General features: G+C 33.8%; 1 protein-coding gene across 3 annotated transcripts in view; it reads right to left on the bottom strand.

Annotated features, from left to right (window-relative positions):
* PCLO (piccolo presynaptic cytomatrix protein) overlaps positions 1–16,123 on the bottom strand; it is a 395,644-nt gene that overhangs the window by 127,546 nt on the left and 251,975 nt on the right. For all 3 annotated transcript variants that reach the window (XM_032402272.1, XM_032402273.1, XM_032402274.1), the window contains exons 8-9: positions 14,616–14,752; positions 8,028–8,118 (exon numbers count right to left, since the gene is read on the bottom strand). In XM_032402272.1, coding sequence (XP_032258163.1) covers positions 8,028–8,118; positions 14,616–14,752 — 228 coding nt within the window. The remainder of the gene's footprint in view (positions 1–8,027; positions 8,119–14,615; positions 14,753–16,123) is intronic.

Raw genomic sequence — 16,123 nt, 5'->3', positions numbered from 1 at the left:
TTTTTTAAGATTTATTTATTTGAGAGAAAGAGTCAGAGAGAGAGAGAGAGAGAGAGAGAGAATGCATGTGGGGGTGGAAAGGGGCAGAGTTTGAGGGAGAGAGAGAGAATTCTCAAGCAGACTTCCCACTGAGCATGGAGTCTGACGCAGGGTTCAATCCCAGGACCCTGAGATCATGACTTGAGCCGAAATCAAGAGTTGGCCATTTAATTGACTGAGCCACCCAGGCGCCCCTGTGTCTATAGGTTTATACTCAGTTTGTCCCTAAAAATAATTTGAGAGGTTTACAATGAGAAATTGTATCATATATAACTGTACTCTTACAATGAGAAATTGTATTTATATAACTGCACTCTTAAAATGAGAATGAAAGTGAAAAAATCATCCTGAATGAGAAGGGAGAAATTTCTGTGTCAAGATTCACTTTGTAGGACCTGTTCAAGTTCCAGCAGTTAGAACGGAACATACGTTGTCTCGGGATGACAGTTACATTTTCTCCTGTAATTCTCATCTCTGCAATCCAATTTTATTTAAAAAATTAAAATTAAGGTTAACTAACTGTTGTTGGCTTTTAAAGCTGTTCTGAAACATTTCTGCTCAGCTTTTTAAAATGTTAGGCCAAAATATCTCTTCCAGTGAGTATTAAAGAAGGGAGGGAGAGGAAGGATTTCTATGGCAGGTATAGGGCAGAGTCCTTGCACTCTCATTACAATTAGACACTAACATTCTTTAGGAATAAAGCAAGGATGTCTACTCTCATTACTCAGTTCAACATTGTACAGCAAGTTTTAGCAAGTGCAATAAGGAAAAAAAAATTAAGCAGTCCTAATTGGGATGGAAGAAGTAAAACTGTCTTTATTTGTAGATGACATGAACTTGCATCCTTAGAAAATCTTAATGATTCCACAAAAAAAATCTAATAGAACTAAAAACAACATTAGCAAGATTATAAGCTAAAAGATCAATATACAAAAATCAATTGTATTTCTATAAAATTGCAGTGAATAGCCCAAATTGAAATTAAGAAAACAACTCCATTTATAATAGCAACAAAAAGAATAAAATAATTTAAGAGATATTTAACAAAAGAAATGCTAGTCTTATACACTGAAAACTATAAAACCTTACTGAAAAATACTAGAGAAGATCTAAGTAAATGAAGAAATATTACATGTTCATGGATGGGTTGGTTCAGTGTTGTTAAAATAGCAATTCTCTCAAAACTGATCTATAATTTCTTTTTTTTGTTTTGTTTAGTTTTGTTTTTAGTATTCTTTCATTTACATTTTTAAAAAATTTTTATTTATTTTTATTTTTTTAATTTAAATTCAATTAGCCAAGATATAGTACATCATTAGTTTTTGATATAATGTGATATAACATGATTCATTAGTTGAGTATATCATTTCAAGGCAACCCCCGTCATAATCCCAGCAGACTGATGCTAAAATATTATGGAAATTAAAAGGATCTACAGTAGCTGAAACAATTTTCAAAAGGAGGACTTAGACTACCAGATTCCAAAACTTAACATAAATTAACTGTAAACAAGTGAGCATAGTATTGATGAAATAACAGGCACATACTCAAAGAGAAGAGAACTGAGAATCTAGAAATAAATCCTTGTATTAATGGTAGATTGGTTTTTTACAAATGTGCTAAGGCAATTCGATGGGGGATTTTTTTTTAAGATGCTCGCACAAGCAGATATCCATATTTGTGCTTTAAAATAAACGAACGTGGACCTCTGCCTCACACCATATACAAAACACAACACAAAATAGGTCATAAACCTAAATGTATAACCTTTCTGATATAAAAAAATAAAAGAAAATCTTTGTGATCCTGGGATAGTTCTTAACACTCTATCAAGAGCAGCCTGGTCCCTAAAGAAAAAAATACTGATAGATTGAATTCCATTAAAATGTAAAACTTTTCCTTTAAAATAAACTGTTAAGAAAATAAAAACACAAGACACAGACTAGAAGAAAATATGTTCAGGTCATATACCTTATAAAGGACTTATATCCAAAATATATAAAGAAGTCTTACAACTCGGTAAGAAGACAAACAACCCAAATAAATAATTGGCAAAGTATCTGAACAGACATTTCACCAGAGAAGACATATGCATTGTTTATAGTCACCTGAAAACATGCTCATTACCTAAGTTATTAGGAAATTGCAAGTTAAAACAATGAGTTTTCATCCACACCCATCCCAAAAGATAGCCATTACCAAGTGTTGGCTATGACATGGAGAAAGTAGAACCATCAGACACGGCTGGAAAGAATGCAATAAGGTACACTCATTTTTGGAAAACTATTTGTCAGTTTCTTAAATAGTTAAAAAGAAACTTACCATAGAACCCAACAATTCCATTTCTAGGAAACCATTAAAAAATATCATACGTCCAAATTCAAACTTGTATGCAAATTATTTAAAAACTGGGAAAATCCAATGGATAAAAAAATGTAGACTATCCAAATAATGGACTACTTAGCAACAAAAAGAGCAATCTACCGATACAGGTGACAAAAAGATAACTTCAAAAATGTTGGTAAGTGAAGGAGCCAGACACCACAACTGCACACTGAATGATTCAATTTATATGAAATGCCCAGAAAAAGCAAACTTAGAGACTGAAAGTAAATCTTTCACCTGTGGCTGGGAGAGGACCGTTGAAGGTGGATATTGCTAGCAGGCTCAAGGGAAATTTTTGTAATGACTGAAATGTTCTAAAACAAGATTGTGGTGATGGTCACACAACTCCATACATTCACTAAAAGTAATCGATTTCTACACTTACAATGTATACATTTATGATATGTAAATTGTACCTTATTAAAGCAGTTTAAATAATAACAATAAAAAAGAGCTATCCATATTTGGTATTGCTACCAACTCAGAGCCAACGAGATCTGTTACATTTGTCTCCTATTTCTAAAAGCTCATAAAGATGGTAGACTAACGAAGAATAGAAAATGAGCCACTATTTCCACTGAAGACACTGCTGTCTTTTGAACCTAAACATATTTAGTGTTCTTCCCTATTACACTTGCTAATTAGTCTTTCTAGCCTTGCAGATGTAGCCACCCTCTTATGGAACCATACATAAGCAAATATCTTTTTTGAAATCAGAAGAATTTCTTTGGCTTGTTTGAAACAGCTGTGTTTCTGGAGCCATAAGATGGTTTGAAATAAAAAAGAAACAGATTCATTTCTTGAGCATTGCATTTTACTCTTTTTTTCCCTGATAATTTCTCTCTAAGAGAAGAGGGAAATAACATTCATTGAGTGTATAGTAAGTATAGGATTTTGTGCTAGGTTCATTTGCAATTATGTGAGATACATAGAGCTGGTCTTATTTTCCAGATAAGCAAATTTATTCTCAAAATTTAAATAAGCAATAGAGTTGAACTCCAACTCAGGTCTTCCTGCTAAAATTCACTACCTATTCTCTCCACTTTGCAGCCTTGTGTTTGGTGGAATAAAGACTTTCAAAATCATTATACAGTTGTTGATCAGTACCTATCACTCTATCTTTGAAGTTTTCAGTTAATAGTCAAAGGATCTATGTTCTAAAAATTATGGATCATTTAAAAGAAGACTGTATTCATGTATTTCTCTCTGTGAACATCACAAAAATATAAATAGTGGTACATAAATATATGTGTGTACACACTTATACATACAAGTGTATAGGTATGAAAATAATGTTTTATAAATTCCTTGGCTTTATCTAAGTTATTCCTAAAATTCTATTGTAATAATTACTTATATTTCAGATTTTACTACTGAATTATGAGTAAGTTGTAGATAAGGATATGTGTTGTGTTCATTCTATTACCCTAGCAATCAACCCAATGTAAAGCACACCAGGCGTGTTCAATAAATATTAACAAACAATTAAAAATTTATCCAATATGAGTTATAAAAACAGTTGCAAAATACATTTTATGTTGTATAGTTTTTTTTACAGGAAGAGAAAAAGCTTATTTATATTTTTTTTAATGTTCTCTATAAATATCCTTAGAGTAATGGTTCTCAAACATTTTGTTTTAAATAGCCATTTATACTCTTTAATATTACTAAGGACCTCAAAGAGCTTTTGTTCATACGGATTACAGGCCCGTATCATAATTTAAGACTGAGAATTTAAAAACATTTATTCATGAATTTAAAATGAACTCATTCTATGTTAAAATAATTACATTTTTAATAAAAATGACTGTATTTTAAAAATAAAACACTTATGGGCGCCTGGGTGGCTCAGTCGTTAAGCGTCTGCCTTCGGCTCGGGTCATGATCCCAGGGTCCTGGGATCGAGTCCCACATCGGGCTCCCTGCTCAGCGGGAAGCCTGCTTCTCCCTCTCCCACTCCCCCTGCTTGTGTTCCCTCTCTAGCTGTCTCTCTCTCTGTTGAAAAATAAAAAATCTTTAAAAAAAAAGTAAAAAAATAAAAAAATAAAACACTTATGAGATGGGTGGTGGTGTTTCACATTATTGCAAATCCCCTTAAAACTGAGCTAAATGAAATACAGCTAAATGCTCATATCTGCTCTGTGGACAGCCTGTTGTGATGGCACGCATCGTGTAACCTCCAAAGACCTCTACTGCGCATATTCACAAGAAAATGGGGGTGTAAGGCAAGTGCTACCTTACCATTTACTATGAAAATAGTTCTTTGTGGACCCCATGAAAGAATCTTGGAAACCATGAGGGTCTCCTGCTCGAACTTTGCGAAACACACAGAGGAAACAATAAATAAAACACACACTTTCTATTCCTGTCTTCTATTTTGAAATTCTTTTTGATTCCAAAAAATAAAAATATTTTTTCTTTTTTTTGTGAGGTATACTTGTTTCACGTAATTCTTATAAAACATTTTAATGCTACACCCTGTTAGGGTGGTTTATTTTCTTTAATTTTTTAAAGAAGATTTCATTTATTTATTTGAGAGCAAGAGAGAGAGCACGAGTGGGGGAGGGGCAGAGAAAGAGAAGCAGGCTCCCTGCTGAGTAGGGAGCCTAAGATGCCAATGCCCAATGCTGATGCGGGGCTTGATCCAGGACTCTGGGATCATGACCTGAGTGGAAGGCAGACACTTAACCAACTGAGCCACCCATGCGCCCCTAGAATGGCTTATTAAACTATCATAAAAGATACACAGTTTTTCTACTTTCAGTGGGTTTATATAACCAAAATGAAAATGCACTAATGACTATTTGGACCTTCTGTTAGGGAGGGCAGATATATAACATTTTATTTTTCACTCCTTCCTTGCTTACATCCTATCGTATTTACAAAGGCATTTAAATTTTTGGTTAGATAGCTTTTTCACTACTGATGAAGCTACAAGCCACTGCTCATTTTCTCTAAATATGAAAAACAAACGGGAACTTAATCTTTTTATTATGGAAAAAGTCATACATATAAAAAAGTAATGCAAGCCTATAATAAAACCCAGTGTGGTCAATCTTCCAACTCCAACCATTATCAAATCATGGTCAATTTTCTCATCTATTCCTTCACCATTCTCCACACAACTAATTTTGAAAGAAATCCCAGACAAGGTATTGTTTTGCAAATATTTCAGTATGTATCTCTAAAAAAAAAAAAAAAACTACCCTTAATTTTTATTAAAAACGTTAACATCAAAAGTGGTAACCATAGCCAAAAAACAACAGTAAATCTTTAATATCACCAAACGTTCAGTTAAGCAAAAAAGGCTTTTGGTTGAGTGGCAAACAACGGAGAGATCCGCCAGGAGCACAGATGCTCTGTGCTAGGGTTTGCCTGCCATTAGCTTAGACCTTTTAGACCTTGTTTGCCATAGAAGTCATTTCTCACTCTAGCTTTGCATATACGTGTATTTAAATCCCTTTGAGGTACTGAAGATTTATTTGAAAACAACATGAATTGCTTCAAAACATTTAATTTACTATGAAATTATGCTACCCAAGTACACATGGAAAATATATTCAGTAGTATTCAATGCAAGGGAAAATAATGGGGAAAATATTTTTATTTTTATATTAGGTAAATATCAAAAGAAAAAGGGGCATGCAGAGAGATGATACAGAACCCTACTAGTAAACATATTGTTCAAAACAATGATTCTTGTTTCTCATTTCATAAAATCTATATACAGAGGAAACTGAATTTAGTTTTCAGGCTAGAGTATTTATAATGAGATATTAGTAGCTCTCATTTCTGTCTTTCATATATTTTAAAACTTTTTTCCTAATAAAACAAAATAATAAGTTGCAAAAGACAGGTAAGAAGGTTGAGGGGATGACTAACGCAGTATAAAAGCAATAATACAGCTAGAAGATAGATACAGTGATATAGAATTCTGGTGATTTAGTAAGATTTCTGTTGTTCGCACTAAAAAAAAATTTGGCATTGTTGGAAAGTACAATGTTGTTTTGCTTTATGAGCTGGAGGGAACTGAAATAGTTTGTAGAAGTAATTATTCCATAGAGTTATTCCATTGTAATTATTCCAATCCATAGAGCCCATGGATTTTAAGATTTACCCCTGGAATTTTCATCAGTGCTTAAAATACAGTGTGCATGCAATAAAACTATGAAAGTTTAAATTATCTGTCTCTGGTAGGAGAAAAATTACCCAATCTTAAAAGGAAAACAGCATTAGACTCTTAATCGATTCATTCTCTATGAAAATAAAGAGAGGAAAATTGCTCAAAGCAAAACCTGTTCCACTTCTTCATGCTCCATGGTCTAAAATATGCAAAGAACAGGAGCAAGTAAACTGAAAAAATATCTATTTTTGTCCTTTGTTATATCAGTCCTTGCAGGAAAAAAAAACCCTCCAGCACATATACCATGTTAGATACATCACCTCTACATATGTTCATATATATACATAAACATATATATTTATGAATATTTTCTGTTGATGTACAGTGTCTATAAACACAAGGAATATACTTGAATGAGAATATAGGTACTATTCATATTTCAAAAGTCATTAACTTTGACAGGATTTATATTTTGCCTCAAAGATCTAAACAAAAAAAATTTATGATATAAAAATTCCATTATCTTTTAAAAGCATCAAGGTCATGAAACACAAAGATTGTGAAACTATCAGACTGGAGACGAAGAAGGGATGACAGCTAAATGCAATATGAGATCCGTATTGGATCCTGGACTGGGAAAAAAAAAAGAATTTAGTGGGTAAGTGGGAATACTAAAACTCTAGAGAAGGCTTGTAGATGTGCGTGTGTTTTAAAGATTTTACTTCTAGGTAATCTCTACACCCAACGTGGGGCTTGAACCTACAACCCTGACATCAAGAGTTGCATGCTGTACTGACTGAGCCAGCCAGGCACCCCAAGGCTTGTAGCTGTTTTAATAGTACCATATTAACTAATGTTAACTTCCTGGTTTTGATCTCCTGATCGTTATTAGATAGATGTTAACATTAGGGAAACTGAGTAAAGGATGGGCAGAAGAACTGACCATACTATTTTCTGGGAGTCCAGAATTTTCTAGGAATCTAAAATTTTTTCAAAATAAAAAGCGTAGAAACCTGTCATATGTTTTGGTTCACATAAGAACACAAACAAGTAAACAAACAAAAACTCAGCATAATTGATAATGTTCAAATTGACAAGGTATAGAGGGGTTTATTCCTTAGAAGAATCAGAGATCTCTACTACCTGTGTAAGGATGTTTTGTAGTTCTAAAACCAGTGGCCATATTGCTCGGAGCAATAATTATGGAGTATTATAATGCCATGTATGTTTTAAAAATGCAATTAAGGAAAAAATGGATCTAAATGTGTACCACTTAGTAATTTGTCATATTAATGACCATGCCCTTATAATCTTTTATTTTCAAATGTGTAGCCTGCTTATTTTTTGAAATTCTCCAAAACACAATTTTTGACATAAAAAGTAGTATTTTCTAAAATTTGGTAAGTCATCTAAACTGAAATCCAAATACATATCCTAATCTGATATTAAAATAAGAAGTAGATTATTTGATTTCCTTTACCTGAAACTGTGTGATCCTTCGAGTCTCTTGTTATTTTTATCCTTGCATGAGGAAAGATGTAGTGCATAGTCTTCCCGTTCATCTGCATAATCTAAGATATACATATGATAAGGTGAACAATCAATGTTTAAAGGCACTTAAAATGCAATATACAGATTTAGATTTGTTTTAAGTGTGTTGATTCAATCAATAAAAAAATATTACCAGATTCTCAAATGATCACAATTTAAGCATCTTACACTATACAGTATTATCAGTTTCTGAGTTGATTGTGATCTTTATATTTATAACCAATCACTCTTGCAAACTGATTTTCTGTGTTTGGGAAATTGATAGGTACACTTAACAGGTACTAGAGGATGTCTGTTCCTATAGTAGTACATGAATGACAGTGTAGACAACATATGTGAAAACGAGTGAGTCTCTGATTTTGTTCTGGGCAGCCTAGAAACGGAAAGGTATTTTTAATTTTTGGCAATTAAGTGGTGCTGGCGGAGAAAAGGCAGAAAAAAAAAAATCCTCCTACTATACATCTTTATCACTCTAATAGGACTGTTTTACATTTGTGTTGCTTTGATTTTATTGTAAAGTTGTGCTTTTGCTATGCATACCTACTAGAAATGCCAATGCACACTGGATGCTGAGGCTAGTTCTACACAAATAAAGCTTTTGCTCATTGTAATTCTTTCTGAGGCCTTCCTTTTATTCAAAGCTGTGTTACTGATGGAGTTATTCCTCATTTACTGTTCACATTCCTTCGGGTAGAAACATCAACCCTGAAAGCTACTGTGGCTAGCCTGTGATTCCGACTCTCATTTTTGAGACTTGAATATGAGAATACTAGAGATTGCATTATCGCTGTTTTCCCCTGGCAAAATGAGACTTCTGAAACAAATTAGTGAATGCAAACTTACGTTTTATATTTTATGGTACTTTGCTTTTAAATGAGATTTGTGAAACAATACAAGATAAAAATAGTGAAATATTTAGTCATATCTATATTGAGGATTTTATTAGTATGAAATGTTCTATCACCTTAGAAAAATTTGACTAAAATTACAAACAAAATAAAGTTTAGTAAAGAGACATGCAATATTACCTATTTCAGAATACGTTTAAGAAGTCTGTAAGAGAACTAAACCAAAATATTAAATAGAAGTTAGAACCCAAGAGATGTTGACTTGTGATTCCTTGAATACTCGTGTGGTTTTAATGTGTAAATCCACCTGTAAGGCTGTTGAAATTCTACATATTAAAAGTAAAATACGTGTTGAAAAATGCAAGCTTAAATTATAGCCTGTCGCTTTTCTTCTCTTCAGGAAAGAATAAGCTTAATCAGGTTTCTGATGAACAGAAAACACTCCCCAAACAGCAGAATCCTGTTGAGTCCAGGGATATTATCTGAACTCTTCAAAGTAGAACTGTTGTTTGCAAGATTATGAATAAATCATGGGCAGTATAATTGGTTCGTCTAGATAATTTGTGCCACTATAACTTCGTAAGCCACCGAACCTTATTTATTTATATTCATGGCAAGAAGAGTGTGTACATTTTCCCTTGATTCTCCGTCTTATTTTCTCTGTGTCGGTATCTGTCTACCTCTGCCTGCTTTCTTCTTCCCTCTCAATTTCTCTCCTCTGCCTTTCTTACTTTCCCTCCCTTCATCTTTTCTCCTTCTATTTCCCTTCTTCCACTTTTATTCCTCCCTCCCCAATCTGCATTTAATGATCTTACTTTTTTTTACTGAAAATTAAACCATGTTCATTGAAAATACTACAACTATTAGATATAACTGAATTTTGCTTTGGTACTGTAGATAACTAATTCAAATTGGCATGATTTCATTTTAAGTATCTTTAATTTCATGTTCTATTTGGCCACAATCTTAAAAAGTCACTTTTTTCCACTTGGTCAACAATAAAGTAAGAAAATGCATTTTCATTATGCTATTCTTTCCAATTCTCTAGACTAGGGGGAAGGTGATGTAAACTCAAGTGCATTTGTTGCACAGTCTAGGAGAGCTGTAAGATTTTCCAAACTTTTCAGCAGAGTTTTATCAGCTAGCCATTATCACCTTCTAATTTGTACCTCTGATGATGTTAGTAGAAGGGATGTTAGCATCTTCATTTCCATAAAATGTTGCTTTCAGAAAACCTCATAGCACCTCCTGTAATTTCAGAGACTGTCTATAGCTAGCATCACAAACTCACTTAATAAATCAAAAACATGAAACTGCCATAATTATGATCAAAGTGACCAAAAGTCTGTAGAAAGCAGTGGTATCTGTCTTCCATGTATGAACTAGTTGGATCTTAGCTTTTTTCTAAGCATTGCAGGTCAATGTTCAGAGTTCTCCAGCAGATGGAGTTTCAGGGTCAGTGTTGCTTCTGCCAAATAAAAGTAGGAATGAGGGCAGGACTGATGTCAAGTAGTGCCCACACTTTTTCCCGACTGTGTGTCTCTGGTATTACTGTCTTTTGGTGATTCTGCACTGAAAGGGCTATCACCTTTATGCCTCCCAGCAAAAGGATTCTTCTCTACCTACAGATATTTTCATGAATAATTGAGCCTTCATACTTATGAAATAATAACACTTGTGTTAACATACTGTTTATTCATAGGGACATTCATCTTTTTCCCTCTCCTAAACACCATGCATGCTAGATACAGGGGAGAGAGTGTCCTTCCTGTGCTCCAAGTACTGTGCTAGGCCCTTGTAGAACTGCGGTGGATGCAGCAGGGAGCCCCTGCTCTCTAGGAGCTCATAGCCTGTGACGTAATGCATGCAATACTACTGGAGCACAAAGGAAGAACACTTGCCCTGGTGTGTGGGGAGGTGGTGGTGGTAGTGTGAGAGAAGGCTTCTTATAAGATGGGGCACATACACGGAGACCTACGTAACGAGTAGAGGAGCCAAGATGAGAGGAGGACTGTTCAGGGAAAGGGAACAGGATACCCAAAGGCCCAGAATATAGAGGAAGAATGGCTCTCTCAGAGGACCTTAATGTACCTCAATAATGCAGTTGCACGAAGACTGCAGAAGACATGGGCATAAGTGCAGAACGTGGAGGCATTTGATACTAATCAAGAAGTGTTGACCTTTATAATTACCCTGTGAGGGCTATTAGCCCTATTTATAGATGAAGTGAATAAAGCAAATCCACATTTCTTTCCTTTCAAATATATATATATATATGATGCATATATTCAAATAATATGATCTTGAGTCTAATAAAAATTCAGAAAAAATTTTCTGTTTCTCATGTATTTTTATATGTTATTTTTAAAGCAGATAAGTTCATGTTTGTATTAATCAATTTGGTTTTATTACTTTTGCCTGCAGGGCATTTTATGAGTATAAATTCTTGTTATGTGTAAGTTTCCAAATAAAAGCATCCGGGTTTATTAGTACCAAGAGCTCAATATTACCTTTTTATGATTAGAGATCAAACAAGTGAATAAAATAAGAACACCATTTTGCTATTCTCTCTAGACCAAAACACAATTATGATGAGTTAATGACAAAAACAGTACTTTAAGATAAATGTGAATGCAAAAAAATACCATGATTTTTTAGTGTTAGGTAAATGTAATCAAAACATATGTCACCTTCTATGTAGCTTGTTTAGAAAAAACTATGAAGAAAAACAAAGAAGTTATTGTCACAAAAGTTAGCATATTTGTTACTTTTTTGAAGGAGGTTGAGGATTACCATCTGGAAGGGGCACATAGGGGTGTCTGGGGCAAGCATATTCCCTTTCTTGGTCTGTGTGTTGGTTATATTATTGTTCACTTTATACGTAGTTTATAATTCTGCCTGTTTGCAGTTTTGGTAACTGCATGTGTAGTTTTTTGTCTGTATGTTAGATATAAAAATAAAAAAAATTAAAAAACTAAATGTAAAAAATAACTTTTAATAAGAAATTACACATTATTTTATTACATTTACCTATAAATAATTCTAACAAGGATCCTTACATTTTCTACTTTATAAAAAATAGCAGGAAATTCATGAAATGATTCTTAAATATATTCTGCTTAATTTTGGCCATTATATTGGTCTGTATTTTGTTTAAATAAGATGTATTATATCCTCAGTGGATTAAAATCATAAATCTGCAGATGTTAGCAACAGAAAATTAAAATCAAAAAGTGCCATTAAGGTTATTAATGTTTCATCTACATACAAAAGAATTCCAGAAAATATTTTTTGAGGTGGACACAGATTATGTTAAAATGTATCCTTCAAGAATACTGGCTGAATAAATTAGACAGACAAGACTATTCTAAATATTTGTGGAAATAGTAATGTCAGAAAATAATTGGGAGTTATTTTCTAGCTCTCCAGTTTATATATTTCATCTTACTAAGATTTCTTTAAAGGATTTGTGCTTTCATTGACTAAATGTAGGTTTGTGGGAAATAATAAACTTCAAAGAAACAAAGGAGACAGGTAAGATATAAAAAGTAAGTCAATATAGAGAGATTTTTACAGTAAAATATATTCAAGGAAGCTATTTTCAGCTGACAGATTTATTATTCTAGTAATTATAGATAAAAAGAGGTAAATTTACATTTTATAAACATGTTCAGAATGATTTTATTATTTTCCTTGCTCATTAGGCTGATCTAATTGATGAGATTGAACTACAGCTATAAATATGATTTTAATAACAAGGTAATCTAAGAAAAGTCTAATTCAATTGTCTCATACATTGAAATGAAGTACAAAGAAATGGAAGTATATGGACATGTATACAGAGGTAAACACAGCCCTAAACCAAAACTTTTTCAAAAAAATATTTAATTATTTATTTATTTTCATCATAAGTGTATTTCTTAATCTCCATTACCTATTTGACCCATCCCCCCCACATGTTTACCAGAGGGAAGATGGGTGGGGGATAGGACTAAACTATAATCTTATTAAAGATATCAAAAACTAAAAATATTTATAATATATAGAAAATAATTCCAAGATTTCTAGAAAATATGATAGCATACATAAAACCAATACAGAACAAAATTTTGAGATAAATTCTTTTTTTAAAAAAGATTTATTTATTTGAGAGAGAGTGAGAGAGAGAGAGAGAGAGAGAAAGAGACAGAGCAGGGAGAAGGGCAGAGGGAGAGGGAGAATCCTGAAGCGGACTCCTCACTGAACATGGAGTCTGATGCGGGGCTCCAGGCCAGGACCCTGAGATCATGACCTGAGCCAAAATCAAGAGTTGGCCCCTTAATTGACTGAACCACCCAGATGTTCCTGAGATAAAGAAATTCTATTTAACAGCTAGAAATTTGTCCATGAAAATTTAAACTGCTTTGGAAGAAATCAAATTTGAGTATAGATACTATCTTTTCAATGGTACTTATATGTGTGATGAAAATCATCTCTTTTACAATTTAACGTGACCAACACTGAAGTAAATTACAGTAAACTCATATGGTTTACCTTTGTTGTTCAAAATTGAGTTGTCTTCTATATCAGAGAATCACTAATCAGACAGGATTATTTAGGAATTAATGTGTATGAAATAACTCTCTCTATGGGTATTTTAATGATTATGGGTACACAGCCTGCAAATATCTGATCTCTTAAGGCAACTGATTTAGGCCACTGGGCTTACCAGAGGAATCTCTCTCAATTTATCCAACTGTTGATCTCCTATGTGTCTTTCAAAACTCACTCAAACGTCACCTCATTTGTTCTAAAGTGAAGATGACCATGAATTTTAGTATCATATTTATCTAACTGTGAAATTTATCTCTAAGTTTTCGTTTCATTTATAAATAGATATTAATTGGGGCACCTGGGGGGCTCAGGTCTGACCTCAGGGTTGTGACACTGAGCCCTGCACGAGGCTCCGTGATCAGCTGGCAGTCTGCTTGAGGTTCTCTCTCTCCCTCTCCCTCTGCCCCTCCTCCACCACTGCCGCCTCCCCTGCTCACACACGCATGCGCGCCTTCTCTCTAAAATAAATAAATCTTTAAAGAACATAAAATGGATATTAATAGTATCTAGTTTGAGTTTTTCTGATGATAAAATCCAAAGATAAATATAAAACAAACATGTCCATATAATAGACTCTAAGATATAAGTTCCCCTCTTTCCCAAAGTGAAGCGTTCCCTGTCCCCAGCTCACTTGGTTTGGTCACCCCCTTATTTGCTATTTCTTAACACCTGAACACACTGTTACTGGAAAGCACTGAAATTACCCATATCTATTTCACCCAATATTCTGTAAGGTCTTTAGGAGCTATATGTGTTGACCTTGCATAGTAGTGTTGGGTATGTTGTACAAATTTAACTATCTTTTGGAAGAATGAATCACTTAAATTGCCCAGTAGAAGCACTACAGCTATGCTGCAATGTTGACAGCCAGGGATGATTAAGTAAGTTATTCAGTACTTTAATTTACTGAAAAAAAAATTTTTTATGAACTTGATTGACAAAAGTCCCATGCATTTTAGGATAACTGAGACCATTCTAGGATGACCGACTATTTGATTGGCTGATTGATGGATTGGCTGATTTTTTTGTGGTGGTGGGGGATAAATCTAAAAGAGATTTCTCAATATAGCACTTACTTGCTCTTGATGTTGACTAACTGGTCTAGAGTGGACCAATCTTTCTGGTAGTTTGCGATCCAGACCATGTCCATTTTCCAAACGAGACTCCCTGGGTTTGTCAAACCAATCTGTTTCTTCACGACGCAGATGATAGGCTTTGGAGACCAAGGAAATATCAAACATTGCAACCACAACTAATACAGATCATAGAGGACAGCAGATGTTCTGAAATACCAACATGCTCCAGGCTTGTTAACCATTCATGCATTTCAAATACAACTCCTAAGAGGATGAGAAAAATCATTTCCAATACTATGATAAAAATTTTGTACCATGGAATAACTTAAAAAAAATAATGTACACACTTGTTCAGCCTCTCAGAGCAAAATAAAACAAAATTAAATTTTAAATGAGAAGAAATTTAGATAGTGACTGAATAAATGAACGAGTGAATATTCCTCAGAAGTCATTCTATTCAACCTCAACCCTTTAGTTCCTACCTCCTCATCTCTTCCCACTACCTACCACCCACCACTAACATCTAAGAAAAATGTCTTCCTTCACTACAGAAGATTCTGTCACTTTCCCACTATCATATCAATCACTAACATGTGGCTGCTGGCTTTGAACATCAAGTGAGTCATCAAGACATTTCTATGACATTCGATAAAGAAGTGAAAACATTTATTTCTAAGAGGATCCCAGGTATTATTGCAAGGAACATGTGTGCCATACTCACCTAGTAGCCTACTATTAAAGTATATTTAGAATATTTTATTAAAAATTAAACAATTATTTTCCATGTGGCCATGGATTTAGGAGTAAGATTGAAGAGTTCACTGACTGCTTTTTATACTTACAATGTGACAAAACTTGACATCTTAGAATACTTTTTTGAAAATGTAACCATATTTAAGTACATAATTATTTTAAATTATTCATCCCATTCAGTTCTTAGTACTTCCAAGGCTTTTTTTAAAAGCTATTAATTAGTGACCAAAAAAATCCCATTTTACCTAACATATAGAATTTGACTTCATATAAAGTTTTATTCTTTGCAAAAGGATCCCTAATTTGTAAAAAGGATCTCTGGAAATACACTGTTGCTTTCTTTTTTTTTTTTTAAAGGTTTTTATTTATTTATTTATTTGAGAGAGAGAGAGAGAGAGAGAAACAGCATGAGAGGGGATAGGGTCAGAGGGAGAAGCAGGCTCCCCACTGAGCCGGGAGCCCGATGTGGGACTCGATCCCAGGACTCTGGAATCATGACCTGAGCCGAAGGCAGTGGCTTAACCAACTGAGCCACCCAGGCGCCCTACACTGTTGCTTTCTAAATGGCAGATGGAGCAGCCCTTCTCAAGTTCTCATCCTGAAAGATTTGTTGATGGTGTTATCAACTTAGGCTTTCTTGAAATTCTAGCATCTACAAAACCATACTTTTGAGTTCTTCTAACTCATCATAGTTTTCTTTTTATGCCTATATCCTTGATTATCTTTTCTTCCAAAACTTCCCAACACATTTTTTG

This window comes from Phoca vitulina, unplaced genomic scaffold, assembly GCF_004348235.1.
Source record: "Phoca vitulina isolate PV1807 unplaced genomic scaffold, GSC_HSeal_1.0 scaffold4, whole genome shotgun sequence".
NCBI classification, from domain to species: Eukaryota; Metazoa; Chordata; class Mammalia; order Carnivora; family Phocidae; genus Phoca; species Phoca vitulina.
Note: the sequence above shows the minus strand (reverse complement) of the source record. Positions and strands in the feature narration are given on the sequence as shown.